General features: G+C 43.0%; 1 protein-coding gene across 2 annotated transcripts in view; it reads left to right on the plus strand.

Annotated features, from left to right (window-relative positions):
- RAMP3 (receptor activity modifying protein 3) overlaps positions 1-20,059 on the plus strand; it is a 157,285-nt gene that overhangs the window by 60,083 nt on the left and 77,143 nt on the right. For both annotated transcript variants that reach the window (XM_072153113.1, XM_072153112.1), the window contains exon 3: positions 19,517-19,652. In XM_072153113.1, the coding sequence (XP_072009214.1) occupies positions 19,517-19,652 (136 nt within the window). The remainder of the gene's footprint in view (positions 1-19,516; positions 19,653-20,059) is intronic.

Here is a 20,059-nt window from a genome sequence, read left to right on the forward strand (position 1 = left end):
TTCAGTAAGCTAATGGGCCTATAGCTGGCGCATTCTGAGGGGTCCTTCCCTGGCTTAGGGATTACCGTGATGTGGGAGGTTAGCATCGTGTGTGGGATCGCTTCCCCTTTAAGAAATTTGTTAAACAATTCCACCATATGAGGCAGGAAAAGTGGCAGGAAAGTTTTGTAATAGAGATATGTGAAGCCATCGGGGCCCGGAGCTTTGTTTCCCGCTAAGTCCTTTACGACTTCTTCCACCTCCTCTGGAGTAATCTCTTTATTTAACTGAGTCAGGGCTTCTTTGGATAGTCTGGGGAGGGAGCATTGAGAAAGATATTGATCTAGTTTTGCCACCCGCTCAGTGGGGTTAGGAGGGAGTTCTGACTGCAAAGAATAAAGAGTGGAGTAATAAGAGTGGAAGAGCTCAGCAATTTTGGTTGGATGGTGGCATTTTTATCCTTAATATTACATGGTGTTTGGCTAGCTGTTTTGTTGCGTAGCTGATTTGCAAGCATAGTGTGTGCCCTGTTCCCAAATTCATAGAACCTGCGTTTAGAAAATGTAACCATGCGTTCAACATCTAGTAAGTCTAGTTCTCTTATTCTAGAACGGAGTACTAGAATTCTCCTGAGTAGGGGGTGTGTTGGTTGGGAAGCATAGTCCCTTTCTGCCTGCTGTAATTGCCTTTTAAATTTGGAATAATTGAGGAGCCTGTCCTTCTTTAATTTGGAGGCTAATGAAATCGCTTCCCCACGGAAGACTGTCTTATGGGCCTCCCACAGGATCGATACTGATGGTGCTGTTGGAGTATTCACTTTAAAGTAGTTGATCAAAACCGTTCGTAGGGAGTCACGGGAGGGTATGGATGTGAGAAGGGTGTCGTTTAAGCGCCAGTGTGGATTTCTAGAGAAAGCATCCTCAAGCTGTACATCAGCTGAAACCGGGGCATGATCTGACCATGTGATATGTCCAATAGTGGCCTGCTGTGTTGCTTTGAGGGCAGGGTAGTTACCAAAGAGATAGTCTATTCTAGAGTGGGTTCTATGGGGTTGTGAGTAAAAAGTGAATTCTTTTGCCGCAGGGTTCTTTACTCGCCACAGGTCAAATAGAGAGTGTTTACGTATCAGTTGACGAAAGCGTAGCGCGAGTGATTTCACCCCTTGTGGTGGTGGGCGCCCAGAGAGAGTCATACGGTCCATATTGTCCAAAAAAATAGTGTTAAAGTCGCCCCCTATCAAGAGTACTTCAGTATGGGTAGATAACAGTTTAGAGAAGATTCTAGAAATAAAGGTAATTTGGCGGTTATTAGGGGCATATATATTGCATAGGGTGACATTGAAATCATATATGGTGCCTTTCAGTATAATGAAGCACCCCTGGGGGTTGATTACACTTTCAATTACTTGAAAGGGGCATTGACTGGCAATCAATATAGCAACCCCAGCATTTTTCTTCGTGGGAGCATGTGCCATATAAGTTACCGGGAACCAATGTTTAGCAAATTGAAGGGGGCCTGTTGCTGTTAAATGCGTCTCTTGGAGAAAAACTATATCTGCCTTTGCCTGACGAATTTCTTTAAGTGCTAGCCGTCTTTTAACATCAGAGTTGAGGCCCTTCACATTTAGGGAAAAAAGTTTAACCATTCTCTATATGTGGGGCCTCTGAATGTAAATTAAATGTAAAGTAGAAGGAAACTCGGCCTTAGGGTCTCCCGGGGGAACCAAGCCGAACACCGTTTCCACACTATATCTCTTGGCGTTGGAGATCAACCAATTAAGAGATCCATGGAGAAACCTATAAACCATAATACAACTTTTACAGAAAAACAGTGAAATAACCAACAATGTGTATAGCGAGGGAGGCTTGTGGCCATTCTCGCTGCGAACCTCCCGAGAGACAGTCGCAAACCATAGTAGGAGTGCCAGCCCCCTGTTGGAGGGGTGAGGACTGTCAGGAGAATTCCCTATGGGGGAATAAACGTGACCGTATGATGACATGTCATGGAACGGCTAAAGAACGACTATTAAGCCTACTCCGAGCTTATGGGTAGGGCCATTGTAGTCTCCTCCCCTTAAGGGGGAGCATAAGGGGACGAAGGGATCTAATATGAATCAAAGCTATATACATGAAATTTCAGCAGGTAGCTTTTCTATCTTCATGTACGGTTGGCGTATAACATTATTATTGTGTGGGGCAGGTAATACAGACATTAGCAAGAGATATATTGTCAGTAATACTTATCGCCCCGTTGGGGGTCTGTGGCTCTGATCCGAGGCTCTCTGCCTTTTCTTAGAAGGGCGAACTGGCTGCCAGGTAGGAGGCAATGTTGTTGTCACCGGTTGCTGTGGCCAGTCAGGTAAATCAGGAGGGTCTAGCTGGAACGTTTCACAGAAAGCCTGGAGATCCTCTGGGAAGCGAAGAGTAGCTGAGTAACCATCCTTTTTTGCCGTCAGGCTAAATGGGAATCCCCAGCCATAAGGTATCCCTTTCTCGCGTAGCGTATCCAGAAGAGGTTTAATGGCACGGCGTTGTTGGAGTGTAATCCAGGATAAGTCTTTGTACAGTTGGAGCCGAGAGCCCAGGAAGGAGATGTTTTTAAGCAGTCTTGCACACTTCATGATTTCCTCTTTGATTTCAAAGTCAGTGATGTGTCAAATATCATCTCTAGGAGGGCCACTAGTTTTCGGGCGAAGCGCCCTATGAGCTCTGTCCATTTTTAGCGGCGTCTCTGGCTCTCTATCTAAGATCGTGTTGAATAACCGTTGTAGTTAGCCTTTTACATCCTCCTCCCCTTGCTGTTCCGGAATACCACGCACCCTAATATTATGGTGACGGCCTCTGTTGTCAAGATCTTCTATATGTCGCTTTAGGTCTCTGATAGTTGAAGCTTGCTCAGTCACTTGGTTCTGCAGAACAGAGACCACTGTACAGGCTGCATTATGATCATCCTCTAATACATCCACTCAGGGCCGCATCTGCCATGAGGCAGGATGAAAATCTTGTTTCAGGCGGCGGACATCAGAGGCGGCAGAATGGCACTCTGGATGATTTAGGAGGCAGCTCGTGACCTGATCTATCACCCAGCAGAAGTTCCTGCTGGCTGCTCTCTGCTCCCCCCTGCACAGGTCATACACTATTTAGTTAGGATCCTTTTAGCTAGCAGACAATTAACCCCTCAAGCCACCATGACGTACCCCAACGTTATGGGCAGCAGTGCATAAAGACACCATGACATTGTGGAACGTCATGACTTCTGTCACTCTGACAATATGCAGCGATTGCTGTGACTGGTCATTTAGTACAGCCAGACAAATCCCAGAAGAAAGTAGCATTCCCTGGCGGAGCTCACCTTATCACTATCCTATCTCCTCATTTTCCTTCACAGACCCTCAACACCATAAATCACCTGCACACCACACACAATTAACCCCTTCACTGCCCAGCTGCATACCTCTCCCATCTGTGCCCTCCTCTACATTTTTATTTAACTTTGAAGAAAACCTAAAGGGTTAATAAAGCTCCTTAAAGACATTTTGAATAATTGAAGGTGTAGTTTCTTAAATGGTGTAATCAAAAAAAAATATCTACTAAACTTCTACCATCCTAAAAATACAAAAGAATTTTTTAAAATGTTGCCAACGCAAAGCAGACATATGGCGAATGTTATTTATTAAGTCATTTTTGTGTTATAACTATTTGATTTAAATTTTATTTAAAATACTGATCTCAGGAGGTAAACAATTGATACATATGGTTATTTGTGTGAGTGATTGGGGGGGGGGGCGCTATTTGAATTTTCGCCTCAGGCAGCAAAAAGGCTAGAATCGGCCCTGCATCCACTCTCTGTGCTACTTGTTGTAGGTCTTTGTGCACTGCTGCAATTTCCTGTCTGCACGTTTCTTTGCCTTCATCGATCAGCTCCCTAAAGTCCTTTTTAGTTGGCATTTGCTGAATATAAAGCCAAAGTGGATCTTGGAGAGGGGGAGACAGTTGAGGCTGAGAGGATAAATGTTGTGGAGACATCGCTAAAGGTGTGGATATGGAACTGCAGCTCTTTAGTGCGGGATGTGGTAAACACGGTGAGCAAGGCTGAGAGACTGTAAGGTGTCCCCATGGATGGGTCAGGCTGTGTCTTGCCTTATTAGATGAGGGTTGTGAGGGCCCCTGCGTCTTATCCTCTAATGAAGGAAGGGGTGATGGTGGCAATGAGGGCTGAGGCCCAGAGAAGGCCCAGTCTGCTTCATTTTGATTGTCCCCTATGCTCTCCTCCATGAAGGCAGGGCCAGGTGTCGGTGGCGTGAGAGAGGGAGCTGGGGATGTTTGGGGACATGAGACCCCTGCAGGCACCTTAGGGCACTGTTGAGGTACTGACCTTCATCTGTTCCAGGGCCTAAATTTCGGGCACCTGAGCCCTCTGTTTCTGGTGGTCTGGCCAGGAGCTCTATAAGATGGCCTTCAGGTCCCTGCTTGCTCTGCAGAACCTCGCTGTATGAGGCAGGCCGCAGGTGCTGCAGTACGGGGGAGGGGGAGGGAGCACACTCACCTCCTTGTATTGCGGGTGCCATCTTGGCTTGCACCGCCAGCTCTTCTGCCGCTCTCTTTTTGAAGAAATCTGCCGCGGGATGCGACATCACTGGCCTCTCCTGGCTCCTGGATGAGCGGGCTGCCTGTCCTCGCCGACCTCCCATGCTCCGGTAAGTGCTGGCCCGCTTGTTTAAAGCTTATTTAGCCCGGGTAATGCAGCGTTCCTCAGCTACACGTCCTCCCTCCTCGGCATCCGGACACACCCCTCTTTGCCTAATCTTTTGCATCGCTTTTTCTTGTTGTATATTGGTTTCCATTTGATGCATTTTTGCCTCTAATGTCTAGTTTTGTACTGTTGTGCTGGCACTTAATCTATGGATGTAAAATCCACGTAGTTTGTCAGAGTGATTTTTGCTCCAATTACAGGGTGTCCATTTTGGGGTATTTATATAACACAAATTTCAATAGTTTTTTGTTGCTAAAGTTGAGAGCAAGAAATATATGTCAAATCCACATAGTTTATAGAGTGATTTTAGCTCCAATTACAGGGTGTCCATTTTGGGGTATCTGTATAACACAAATTTCAATAGTTCTTTGTTGCTAATATGAGAGCAAGAAATACGTTTTAAAACCACATAGTTGATTAACCATTATGTCATGCAGAAAGGTGGCAGGTGGAGCAGGCTGAGGTCGGAGCACAGTAAGGGGACGTCGCAGCAGGGATGACTCTCTGTTAGCCAGAACTGCCGTTGTCATCTAGCTGCAGTGTGTTAATCAACAACCCAAAGGTTGTTGATTGGTTGACTTGGTCATCCAATTCCTCAAATATAACATCTGACAACCGCAGCCAAGAGTCAGTGGTTTTGTCAGATTAGTTGGCATGGCCCAGGAGCAGGTCAGCGGCCCTCACTTTTCCTCAACCAGCCTTTGTCCTGTTCATTTCCCTCAGCCAGAGATCTACTAGGTGGTGTGGGCTCAGCGCCACTGAACAGTGAGGACGAAGACTTTTAGGACAGTCAGCAGATGCTTGGCAGTGAAGAGGTGGGGCAGACATCCGCTGATTTGTGCTGTGGGCAGCCTGTTCATTTTCATATTCCCTTGCAAGTAGTCAGGCTGTGCATAAAGTTGTTTGTACTGCAGTCCCTCCCTTTTCAAGTCGTGGACTCTGCACCCTTAGAGAACTTATGGCTTGTACTGACCGAAGTGGAGAGTTCCAAGCCAAAATTTATTTTCCAAAAAGTCAGTACCAGCCATTCATAAATATGTAGAACAGAAGGTGGGCCAGTCCTTGAGCTTATTGGTTTCTTCCAAGGTGCACGGCAGAGGGTACGTGTGGAGCTGTAACTACGGTCAGGGCCAGTACATGTCCTCTACGGCCCACTGGGTGAATGTGCTTCCCGCCACACCAACAACTTGAACAGGAGACACCTCTTTCTCCTCCATGTTGTCAAACTGCTGCTTCTGCGCCAATGTCCGCCTCCTCCTTCTCCACCACCACCTCAGCCTCCACAAGTCTAAGTGCCATCATACCACTTGTGCAGGGTACAGCGGTGTCACGCAGTTCTACACCACAAGGTAGGAACTGCTCTGCGTCATGCAAGAAGAAATCAATGTGTGGCTTTCCCCAGTGACAATTGCAAATCAGTACCATGGTGACAGACAATGGGAAGAACATGGTGTCCTCGCTGCAACGAGGAGGGATGGTCCATGCACCCTGTATGATGCACATGTTCAATATGGTTGTCAACAGGTTCCTGAAGTATTCCACCCATCTGAAAGACATTCTCAAAATGGCCAGGAAACTGTGCATGCACTTCAGCCATTCTGCATGCACTTCAGCCAAACACCCTCCTCGAGTTGCAGCGGCAGAACGGCCTCCCTGAGCATAGGCTGATATGCAATGTTTCCACCCGTTGGAATTCCAGCCTCCATATGTTAGACCGTCTGTATTAACAGAGAAAAGCCATTTATGATTTTTTGATTATGTAAGCGGACATGAGTACTTCCCTGTGTAACCTTGATGTAAGCCACTGGCAGCTCATGCGTGACACCTGCCGTTTGCTCAGGCCCTTTGAAAAGGCCACATTATTTGTCAGTCGCCAGGTCTACGGGCTGAATAACGTCATTACACTGCTTCATGTCCTGGAACTCATGAGATGTAGTCCCCACTTCTCCAGGGCCCTGACCAGAAGATTTTGCTGCAAAATATGTCTGGTCAGGGCACTGGAGAAGTGGCGACTACATCTCATGGACACATGAGTCCGGTGGGGGCTGAACTGGAGGAGGACATTGGAGCACAAGCAGAGTCTGGTGAAATTAGTGGTTTTTGTACTCAGGTGACAGGAGAGGAGGAGCAGGAGCATCCGGTGGAGGTAGAAGACGAGGCAGATGATGCAGAAGCACCGTGGCAGTATACAGTGGAGATGGAGGCCAGGAGTCCCTCAGTGCCACATTCTGACCTCATACCGCTGCTGTTGCCACTGCCACCTTTGAAGTTCTTTTTTGGCAAAGACATGATATTTTCTGAGAAATTGTAATGGATGATGCATGTGGCATCTCTAATCTTTAAATTTAAATGAAAAATTTCAACTTCAAATTCATTTCAAACTTTGAATTCATTGTGCCACTCTTTGGCCTACCATGTTGCTGCCAGCTCCAGAATTTGTCATTGTGCCACTCTCTGAGCTCATGCTGGTGCTTCTGCCACCTCCACACTCTAACATTGTGCCACACTGTGGCCTACAATGTTGCTGCCACCTAAAGAATTTGTCATTGTGCCACTCTCTGACCTCATGCCACTGCAGCTGCTGCCACTGCCACCTTTAAAGTTCTAGTTTGCACAAAAACATAATATTTTCAGCGAAATTGTAATGGATGATGCATGTGGTGGCTCTAATCTACAAATTTAAATTAAAAATTTCAAATTCATTTCAAACTTCAAATTCATTGTGCCACTCTGTGGCCTACGAAGTTGCTGCCACCTCCATAATTTGTCAATGTGCCACTCTGTGGCCTACTCATGCTGCTGAAACCTGACTGCTGTCTCCCTGGAACACTCTGTGATTTCCATAATGCTGTTTTCACCCTCCACCACTCTATGACTTTGCCCTATATTTTCCCTGCTTTTCATCTGTCAGAAAGAATGAAAAGACTGATTGATAGCCAAAAGCAGGAGTGGATACAGAACACAGAGGACAAGCAAGTATCGCATTTACCGGTCATCTCTGTTCTGGATCCACTCCTGTTTTTTTTGGCTTTAGCAATACTGATGGATTAATGACCGATTGAAAGCCGACACTGACGGATGAAAAGAAGGGCAAAATGATCGGTGATGTCAATGCAAAATTACTGTTGACACCCTATCCACTCTTTTGGGGGGTTTCTACATGTATCCGCGTTTACCAGAACAGGTTCTGTAGTAATCCATGGAATCATCTGATGTCTGATGAGTGTAAAAAGAGTGCATTCTTTGATGTTATGGTGGGATCTTGGCCCTCAGCTCAGTCCTTTCAAGCTGGAACAGACGTTACTTTGTCAGGCTGCGTTCCAGCTTCACGTATTTGGTGAAGTTGGCCACTGTAAGTGCCCATGGAATTGAAGATTGAAGGGATTCTAAGAGCGGCAGCTGTCATGTGCCAAACCAAACCACATTCCCTATGCATATTTGAGCAAGGCACAATGTTCTACAACACCCTACAGGCTCTCTGCAGCCAGGAAATACCTATTTTTTAACATGATTCGTCATTATTTAATTCGGGTCGAATCGAATATTTTCGCAAAAATTTCTCAAATTTCAACAAATCTCTAGCCCTGAGCTATTCCAGTTTCTCTTCCCTGAGCCCTATGCCCTAGTACAATACCCATCTTTTTGCCCCAGGGACGTTGCTAGGGTCATAAAAGATATGGGGCATGGGCCCTAAATCACATGGTTCAAATTCCCTGTAACATCCACTCTTATAATAGTTCCTATAGAAAACACTATAGAAAGCACAGAAGAAATCCTTACCTATTATATTAAGTCATTGTGTCCCCAGCACTATAAAGGGTATTTACTAGTGTTTAGTATGTACTGGATATGTCATTAATAGCTTATAGGTTGGGGTTCTACCTCTGGGACCATATCCTCAAGCCAGGCAGAATGCAGAGTTTTGACCCACTGTAACGTACCTCCTTCTCCAGGCCGGTTTATTACATGCTTGAAGCTGGAGATGCAATGGACTGTGCAGTGATGTAGCACATCTCATCTCTGCGTCCGGAGAAGAGACAAAATGTGGACCAGTACTATGTGTAGTTTGACTGTGTATAGAGCAGAGGTCACCAGATTCGGGATTTCTGGCACACATTCTTTATGAATCTGGCATCCTTTGCACTGCTCTGACAGAGTGCACCACTTTGTTTTTGGTGCACTTTAAAACCCTTCCCGCTGAGGCTCTTTTACATTTTTGTGTTTAAATTTTTTGCTCCCCAATACTTTATCTTGATACAATAGTGTAAATAATTATATATTTAAAATTTGCCAATAATTGACTACAAATGTGAAAAAATTAGTTTTTTTGTCATTTTCCAATTAAAGTGTTTTTAAAAAAAGTAGAAACTTTTACTAAACTATGTTATAAATATGTACAGCATTATTCCATCATCCTCCTTCAGGTTCATCTACAGATGCTACATAGGTTGCATGTACTTCTACAATAATGAAAAGTGAAAATGTTTCACTCCTTCTAGATTCTACCTTCTGCAGACCTAGGAGGGCACACTTCAAAAGCCTTTATGGTTTATGGATATATGGATTGTGTATGGATGCTCAACAGAGCCGGAGATATGCACTTTTAAACTTACAATTGGCAATAGAAAGCAGTTCAACTTTTTTAGGGAAAATTTAAGGGTGAATATATCTGGCTCTGTGAAGCATCCATACACAATCTATGTATTCTATTTGAGTATATATGGTAACTACCCATACACAGTACATTAATGCACATAGTAGGTAACAATTTGCTAATATCTGAAATATTAAGATTTAAAGTAACTATGGCATTCAATTTACCTTGTTAATAAATGTGTTTCCCTTTACTGGATTCATATACATGTGTATATATGTATATATATATATATATATAGAAAAATAGAAAAAATAGCAGCACAGTCCCAGCGAATAATAGGAAATAATGGGTGCTATCCTTAACTCTCACCAGTCAGAGTCCAATGGATATACAGCAAAGAAAACGGCAGCACTCCAAAATTGTGAAAAAACAAACTTGGTGTTTATTCCACCTCCCGCAACGTTTCGGCTGTGTTCAGCCTTTGTCAAGCTTGACAAAGGCTGAACACAGCCGAAACGTTGCGGGAGGTGGAATAAACACCAAGTTTGTTTTTTCACAATTTTGGAGTGCTGCCGTTTTCTTTGCTGTATATATATATATATATATATATATATATATATATATATATTAGCTAGTGTGTAGGGTACTGTAAGTTGTTTTATATGCAGTATTGTGTTATATATCAACCATGTTTATCATATTCTATTTAAATTTGAGAGTATTGTTTTTTTTTAAATCATGAAATCCTTCCTCTTCCCCCTCGCTAGATGCAAGGAATGTATTAGAACATTGTTTTATCATGGAATCTATTGACATCTTTCTTGAGAATGTGGGTTTATTGTATTTTCCTGTATAGTAAGTGGAATTGGCTTTATTTTATTTTTTATTATACAGATAAAGGTGAAGTATAGTTTTCACATACATTTGATAAGAAATTAAGCAGAGAAAAACAGAAAACTAAGAAAAATATCACAAATTGAAAATCTCTATCTTTATATATAGATAGTAAGCCATTTACAGGATTTGTTTTAACCGAGAGGAGTTGCCCTTCAGAAAATCTGAAAAAAAAAACACTTTTAGACTTGTCAGTGATGGGTTATCTTAGCATTCAGGAGTTTCATAAGCTGGGCTTTTTTTTTTCATTATAGATCAGTCTGCTGCTAATTTTGTGGAAAAATCTGTGTTTGTTATCCATGGTTACAGTTACAGTATAGGTTACATATTTATACCAGAAGAGTAGCTTAAAGGGAACCTACCACCACAAATCTACCTATAAAGGTAGATCGGGTGGTAGGTGGATCAATGGGACGTGAGGATAGCCCTTTTAAGGGCTAATCCTCACGTCCCCGCACTTTTTTAGTAACTTTTATCAAACTTTTATGCTAATTTTATTATGCGGCTACTGGGGCGTGGAGTAGCCGCATCTGAGGTTACACGAGGCGGCTACTCCACGCCCCGGTAGCCTCTTTTCTCCTCCCACTCACCATCTTCGGCGTGCAGCTGCTTGACCCGGCCCCCGGCGCGGGCCTGCTGTTCTGCGCATGCGCAGACTGCAGGATCGTTGGACGAGGACGTGCAGCTACGAGCAGCTGCGCGCCGAAGATGGTGAGTGGGAGGAGAAAAGAGGCTACCGGGGCGTGGAGTAGCCGCCTCGTGTAACCTCAGATGCGGCTACTCCACGCCCAGTAGACGCATAATAAAATTAGCATAAAAGTTTGATAAAAGTTACTAAAAAAGTGCGGGGACGTGAGGATTAGCCCTTAAAAGGGCTATCCTCAAGTCCCATTGATCCACCTACCACCCGATCTACCTTTATAGGTAGATTTGTGGTGGTAGGTTCCGTTTAAGTGGAAACTGAAGATCCCTGGGTCACCTCTGTCCTTTCATTTCACCCACATCTTTGCACAACTCGTTGTTACAGCGCGTTACGTCTGCAGCTCCAACTCTGCAGCTCCAACTCTTCCGTGTAGTCCCCTCTCCTCACTAGCTGGCTCTACAGCTCCATCTACCTCAGTGTGCTCTCAGATTGATGATTATTATTATCATTAAAATGTTAAGTTAGCACAATAAAAGACAAATAGATAAACAAAATAATTACATTGTGTGGTATTTTAAGTCAAATAACAAATGGTATATTAAAGAGGTTGGCTACTCTTTTATGCTGAGAGACGCTTTACACTCCCTTGAACTTACATATAACCATAACAATTCGACCATTGTGGTATTTAGTTATAGATTCTATGACCAAAGACCATAAAGCTCTGAAATGTGTCACATTGCATCTAATATTCTCCTAGCTGTATATTTGTAGTGCTCTTATCCTAGATTAATTAAGTCTAAGTGCTGATCAAATTGTTCTGGTTGAATGCACCTTTACTACTTTAATAATATCCCCTGAATATTTATCAAGTGTCTCAGCATTCCTTACTTCTGTGCTGTCTGCAGACTCTCCATGATTCCATGTTTACATGTGTGAGCACTGATGAATACGAGGGCTTTCAGCAGGAGAGTTTTAACTCAACCTGCTCCCCCCTCCCCTCTTACTGTTTGTCCTCATAGGCAGACACAGGAAGAGAGACACAGTGGGAGATGCCATGAGGATAGTTGGAGAAATGAGATAGAGGCGGTTCTGAATGTATGCAGAGGGTAGTATTGTAAGTACAGGGAAAGGAAGAAGATCAAAGGAGCCAAAGACATAGGTACATATCCAAGCATAGACATGTCTAATTGAACAGATTTATTGAAAAGTGGCCAACGCATGGCTAAAAAGTAAACAATTCTTGTTATTTGGCAACATACACTCACCGGCCACTATATTAGGTACACCATGCTAGTAACGGGTTGGACCCCCTTTTGCCTTCAAAACTGCCTCAATTCTTCGTGGCATAGATTCAACAAGGTGCTGGAAGCATTCCTCAGAGATTTTGGTCCATATTGACATGATGGCATCACACAGTTGCCGCAGATTTGTCGGCTGCACATCCATGATGCGAATCTCCCGTTCCACCACATCCCAAAGATGCTCTATTGGATTGAGATCTGGTAACTGTGGAGGCCATTTGAGTACAGTGAACTCATTGTCATGTTCAAGAAACCAGTCTGAGATGATTCCAGCTTTATGACATGGCGCATTATCCTGCTGAAAGTAGCCATCAGATGTTGGGTACATTGTGGTCATAAAGTGATGGACATGGTCAGCAACAATACTCAGGTAGGCTGTGGCATTGCAACGACGCTCAATTGGTACCAAGGGGCCCAAAGAGTGCCAAGAAAATATTCCCCACACCATGACACCACCACCACCAGCCTGAACCGTTGATACAAGGAAGGGTGGATCCATGCTTTCATGTTGTTGACGCCAAATTCTGACCCTGCCATCCGAATGTCGCAGCAGAAATCGAGACTCATCAGACCAGGCAACGTTTTTCCAATCTTCTACTGTCCAATTTCGATGAGCTTGTGCAAATTGTAGCCTCAGTTTCCTGTTCTTAGCTGAAAGGAGAGGCACCCCGTGTGGTCTTCTGCTGCTGTAGCCCATCTGCCTCAAAGTTCGACGTACTGTGCGTTCAGAGATGCTCTTCTGCCTACCTTGGTTGTAACGGGTGGCGATTTGAGTCACTGTTGCCTTTCTATCAGCTCGAACCAGTCTGCCCATTCTCCTCTGACCTCTGGCATCAACAAGGCATTTCCGCCCACAGAACTGCCGCTCACTGGATGTTTTTTCTTTTTCGGACCATTCTCTGTAAACCCTAGAGATGGTTGTGTGTGAAAATCCCAGTAGATCAGCAGTTTCTGAAATACTCAGACCAGCCCTTCTGGCACCAACAACCATGCCACGTTCAAAGGCACTCAAATCACCTTTCTTCCCCATACTGATGCTTGGCTTGAACTGCAGGAGATTGTCTTGACCATGTCTACATGCCTAAATGCACCGAGTTGCCGCCATGTGATTGGCTGATTAGAATTTAAGTGTTAATGAGCAGTTGGACAGGTGTACCTAATAAAGTGGCCGGTGAGTGTATATTCTACCTTCCAGCTGTACTCATTCATATGATACCTGTTCAGATAATAGCTGCTCATTGGACTTTAGCCAATGTTTAGTTTAATTCTGCTAGTCAGTCTTATTTTTTTTAGTCATTTTGTTTTCTTAGCTGTGTTTTTGAGTTTTGTGCTTAGAATATTCTCTGTGCAATGGCTCGTTGTCAAATACTTCAAAATGATGCACGGGAAGTCTTACAAATGAATGATGTTATCAATCATTCTTTTACAGTGAAACTAAATGCCATATTACCTTGTGAATAAGTATTTTTGGGGGGGTATGTATCCTTATTTTTGTTAGTCAATTTGTCACATGCTTTAAATGTTTCAAATTTAGCATTTACGTCACACGTGGCATTTTGGTTGCATTTTAATTGCATTTTGAAACATATCATGTGAGCTGAGGAGATGTGATTTGCCTAGTTACATTACTGTTAACATTTGCACTTACAATATACAGTGTAAACATGCTGTTAATGCATATGTTAACACTGTGTTTACTATGCATTTTGTTTACTATGCATTATTGTAAAGCAAATGTTTACAGTAATGTATTTAGGCAAATCACCTCTCTTCAGCTGTTGTAATGTGTTTCAAAATGCAATTAAAACGCAATCAAAATGCAACGTGTGGCCATACCCTTAAAAACATGTGTGACCGCACAGTGTCCACTCCTGCATATTACCCTCTCACATGGCTTGTGTTTATGTGGATTTGAGACATTTGCAACAAAAAGTCTAAAAAAAAGCCAAAATTTGCACCTGCCAGGATAGGAAAATTTTAAAACGTATCACAAGTAAAAAGACATGATCATACATAAGGCGCATTTAGTATGATGTCTATTGGGTGGAAAATCATTGTATAAAATGTATAATAAGTGTATTAACATTAAGAACTAATGAACCCATAGTTAATACATTTTTATTTGTGTAATAAAGTTAGACATCCAGTCTGTAACTGTTCCTGGTTTATGAGTGCATAATGCTCAATAATAAATTTAGCATAGTTTACAACAGCATATTCTGCATCCTTTTTGTTGGCTCAGTTTAAAACATAAAAATATGTCAGATTCTAGTACTCTTTTGGCACAGAATTGTCATGCAAGTCATAATGAAATCCATGATAAATGTGGTATATTTCATGCTTTTTTTTGTTGGAAATTATCATAGAAATGGGAGCGGGGTGACCTTGATAAAGTTGTAATTCCTGGTAAAAATCCAGGAATTGAGACTATTTCCCCCTTTCACCACCTCCACCCTAAGAGAGCATGGGGTTGTCCAGTAAGCTGTCAGCTCCCACTATGTGCCGGCACTTGGCAAATCCCCTTCATAATTTTCTATTTGGTTGCAAAATAAAATATGAAGGCAGGAACTTGTATTTTGTTCTATAATGTATGGACCCGCCTGAACACTGAACACTGTATCATAGTATATAAGGCTGGAAAAAGACACAAGTCCATCAAGTCCAACCTTTAAGAATTAAATAAATGTTTTATCCCCATAACCCGTGATATTTTTTCTCTCCAGAAAGGCATCCTGGCCTCTCTTGAACATGTACATAGAGTCCGCCATAACAACCTCCTGCGGCAGAGAGTTCCATAGTCTCACTGCTCGTACAGTAAAAAACCTTTGTCTATGTTGATGGTAAAATCGCCTCTCCTCTAGGCGCAGAGGAAGCCCCCTTGTCCTGGTCACAGGCATAGGTATAAAAAGATCTTTGGAGAGATCCTTGTACTGTCCGTTCAGGTGTTTGTACATTGTAATGAGGTCTCCCCTCAGTCGTCTTTTTTCTAAACTGAATAATCCCAAATTTTGTAATCTGTCAGTGTATTCTAATCCCCCATTTCCCTAATAATCCTGGTTGATCTCCTTTGCACCCGTTCCAGCTCTACTTTATCCTTTTTATACACTGGTGCCAAAAACTGTACACAATATTCCATGTGTGGTCTGACCAGGGATTTGTATAAGGGCAAAACTATGTCTTTATCATGAAAATCTATTCCTCTCTTGATACATCCCATAATTTTATATGCTTTAGCAGCAGCCGCCTGGCTCTGGTCACTAAAATTAAGTTTACCATCCACCAATACCCCCAAGTCCTTTTCAGCTCCAGTTTTACCAAGTAATTGACTGTTTAGAACATAATTATACTTTTTGTTTCCATGGCCCAAGTGCATAACTTTACATTTATCTACATTAAACCTCATCAACCATTTCTCTGCGCACTCCTCAAGCTTCCACAAATCCCTCTGTAATGCTAAACTATCGACCTCAGTATTTATTACTTTACACAGCTTAGTATCATCTGCAAATATTGAAACTTGACTGTGTAAACCCACTACAAGGTCATTAATAAAAATATTAAAAAGAAGTGGCCGAATACTGACCCCTGTGGCACTCCACTGGTAACGTCAACCCAATCTGAGAATGTGCCATTAATGACGACCCTCTGTTTTCTATCACTAAACCAATTACTTAACCAAATACACAGATTTTCCCCTATTCCCAGCAGTCTAATTTTATATACCAACCTTTTATGTGGCACGGTGTCAAATGCCTTTGAAAAGTCCAGATATACAACATCCACAGCGTCCCCCAGATCTAGTCTTGAACTTACCTCCTCGTAGAAACCAGATCAGATTAGTCTGACAGGACCGATCTCTCATAAACCCATGCTGTCGCTGGGTTATAAGGTTGTGCACAGTGAGATACTCCAGGATAGCATCTCTAACAAACCCATCAAATATTTTCCCCACCACAGAAGTTAGACTCACGGGTCTGTAGTTTGCAGGATCGCTTTTTGATCCTTTTTTGTATATTGGTACCACATTTGCTATGCGCCAGTCCTGTGGAACATAACCAGTCCTCAGTGAATCTTCAAATATTAAAAATAACAGTCTGTCTATCACGGTACATAGTTCATGCAGAACCCGGGGGTGTATGCCATCTGGCCCTGGTGATTTATCTATCTTAGTGGTTGCGAGGCGTTGCCGTACCTCTTCCTGGGTTAAACTGTTGACATTCCAAAAAGAATTTACATTATTCCTCATTTCCCCATAAGGTATGTGTTTCTCACAGGACTTTTTCACAATACATGAGAAAAAGTCCCATTTTTTTTTTGGGGGGGGGGCTTTTGTCTTTGAGAACATTATCCCACTCTATGCCCTTAAGGTCTTCCCTTAGTTGCTGAAAATTTGCCCTCCTGAAGTTTAGAGTGTTGGTTGCCCCTTCCCTAACCCTCTTAGTAAAGCGTAATACAAAATCAATGATATTATGATCACTATTACCCAGGTTCCCCCCAACCTGTAGTTTTGGTACCCTATCAGGTCTGTTGGTAAGGATAAGGTCCAGCAGTGCCCCCACTCTTGTTGGCTCCAGGACTAGTTGCAACAGGTAATTGTCTTTTGTTGTTGACAAGAACCTGCTGCCTTTGAAGGACCTGCAGGTTTCTGCCCCCCAGTCAATATCTGGGTAATTGAAGTTCCCCATGATAAGTACTTCACCATTCTTTAAAGCCGCATCCATTTCACTTATCAGTATTTCCTCTGCTGTCTCCATTATATTTGGAGCCTTATAACAAACCCCTAGTAATATTTCATTATACTTTTTCCCTCCACTTATCTCCACCCATAGGGACTCCACATTTGCATTTGCGTTACCGATGTCACCTCGCAAGACAGGCTTGAGGCAAGAATTCACATATAAACAAACCCCTCCCCCTTTTTTATTTATACAATCCTTTCTAAAAAGTCTATAACCATCTATAGTAACAGCCCAGTCATAGCTACTGTCCAGCCATGTATCGCTGATACCCACTATATCATATTTCCACTCCAACATCAAGAGTTCCAGTTCCTCCATTTTGTTTGTGAGGCTTCTGGCATTTGGGTACATACACTTTATATGGTTTTCCCTATCCCTATTCATTTTGTTCTTATTCCCCAATCTCATTCCAGCCCCCCTTCCTCCCCCATGGACTATGACTCTTCCCAGCTCTCTATCTATACTGTCTATTTGCCCTGCGCAAGTGTAGTTGCACTCCCCCCAGGTCTCTAGTTTAAATACTCCTCCAACCTTCTAGCCATTTTTCCCCCAAAACAACTGCATCCTCCCCATTGAGGTGCAGCCTATCCCTACTGTAGAGCCTGTAACCGACAGAAAAGTCAGCCCAGTTCTCCATGAACCCAAAACCCTCCTTTCTACACCAACTTTTGAGACACTTATTTACCTCCCTGGTCTTCCGCTGCCTTTCTTGTTTGGCACGTGGTACAGGTAGTATTTCGGAGAAAACTACCTTTGAGGTCCTTGCCCTGAGCTTATGGCCTAAATTCCTGAAATCATTTTTAAGGACCTTCCACCTACCTCTTACTTTGTCATTAGTGCCAATGTGGACCATGACCGCTGGTTTCTCACCAGCCCCTCCCAGTAATCTGTCAACACGATCCACAACATGCCGAACCCGAGCACCCGGCAGACAACACACTCTTCGGTATGAACGGTCTTTGTGACAGATTGCCCTGTCTGTTCTCCTAATAATCGAATCTCCCACTACTAGCACCTGTCTGACCTTGCCTGTGCCCTTCTTACTGGAGCAGACAGTCCCCTGGTTGCTAGAGGCCATGTCTTGCTGCAGCATTGCTACCCCAGAGCTGATATCCCCCTCATCCGCCAGCCTGGCAAACTTATTGGGGTGCACCAGATCAGGACTAGACTCCCTGCAACTCTTCCCTCTATCCTTCCTTCTACATGTCACCCAACTAGCTACCCCCTCACTCTACACCTCCATACTTCCCTCCCCACACCCATTTTCCCCAGAGAGTTTGTGCTCCAGTAGCAGCAAACTTCGCTCCATATTGTCAATTGCCCGCAGCCTTGAAACTTGATCATTTAGATCCAGAATCTGGGCTTCCAGATGAGCAATTTTCACACATCCCACACAGCAGTATTCCCCCTCGAACGGCTGTTTAAGGAAAGCATACATGGTACAGGATGTACACTGTGTAGCAATGCCACTCATGGAGTCCATCGTTCTAATGGGGATTACAATAGAAATATGCACGAAAAGAAGAATTTACAGTCAAAGTAACAAAATACAGCAGTTACCTGCTAAAGTCCCTCAAACTTAAGTCCCTTAAACGTAAGTCCCACTTAGAACACCGCACACACTTCGGATCAATGCACTCTCGCCACCAAGCTTGTACACTCGCTTTTCTGCTGCTTTTTGAAAGGTTATCTGCCACAAAAATCTGCTGCTTTTTGAAAGGTTATCTGCCACAAAAATCTGCTGCTTTTTGAAAGGTTATCTGCCACAAAAATCTGCTGAGCTCACTGCAACAAGATCCGGCTGCAAACCACCAAACAAACTGACCACAGAAGTATAGAAAGGCTGCTAATTAGATAGCCACACCCCACCTGTGAGATAAGCAAGGTGAATGCCTTCCTATACACCCCACACAATATACAGAAATAGAACTCTATGGGGCTCATTTATTAAGGGTCCTTCAGCCGTACTTTGTACGGATAGTCAGACGATTTCCGATTCGCATTTAGCAGAGGATTTTGGTGCACGCGATTGGATTTTGGTGCTTTCATGTTGCGCAAATCGGGGGGGGGGGGGGAGGGGTTGCAGCCATCGGACGATCCGATTGATTCGGACTGAGCACGGGATTTAACATTTAATTTGTTTCGCACTTACATACACCGGGAAGAAGATGATGAACTCCGGAGGACCTGAGCAGGGAAGCGACAGATGCAAGAAATCGGGCTCACAATCTTTGTGAATCGAAACAGATGTGCATGATCGGCGGACAACGCACCTAGAGGATCATGCAGGCCGGGAAAGTAAACGTGCCCCTGTGTATTTTAGGATAATAGTGCTGGAGTGGAATTATATTTTCAGTTTTGTGCTGCTATCCCACAGGGATGCAGGGTTTCCTTTCATCTTTAAGTAAGGTGGATGTCTTAGAAGCTCTACCTCTTCCAAAGAGATATATCATTACTAGATCTCTATCACTTTGACATCTTTGGTAAGGATCAACTATTTTAACACTTAACCTTTCTGGCAAGTCGGATAAAATTAGTATTTGTTTTATAAAAGGGTTTTTCCATGTTCTAATTATTTTCTTTTTTTATTTTAATGGGAATTATGTAGGTGGATTACAACACCCTATGCATAACTGCAATGAAACTACTGTGGTGGAATCCTTACCTCAATGTGGTTATCTATTTGAAACTCTCATGATGAAGGTGGAGCCAAACCAGTGGTGCAACCTGACCAAAGTTATCATGTAAGAAAATTACTTATCTGATTTTTTTTGCCATATTCTAGATAAAAATAGTATATACAAATACATGTAATGTTATTTTCAATTCTGTAATAATAGGATATACACAATAAATGATTAGAGACGTAAGGGTAATATATAGACAAGACTAGGTTCTTTTGTGATACAGTGATGTTGGAAATAAACTTTACAGTCAATCGTTTTTCACAGAAATTACTGGAAATCTGTGACAGCCATTGTTTAGTATGAACAAAGACACCAGATCTTATAATTTATGACAATGGGCCCATAACTATAGATGTGGTTGCTAATCGTATTTTTCATCTTTATGGAAAATCTATCCAGAAATTATGGATACAAATTTTAAATAGATATTTCAAGCACCATAATGAATATTAAAGAAAATATAG

The sequence above is a fragment of the Engystomops pustulosus genome, chromosome 5 (genome assembly GCF_040894005.1).
Source record: "Engystomops pustulosus chromosome 5, aEngPut4.maternal, whole genome shotgun sequence".
NCBI classification, from domain to species: Eukaryota; Metazoa; Chordata; class Amphibia; order Anura; family Leptodactylidae; genus Engystomops; species Engystomops pustulosus.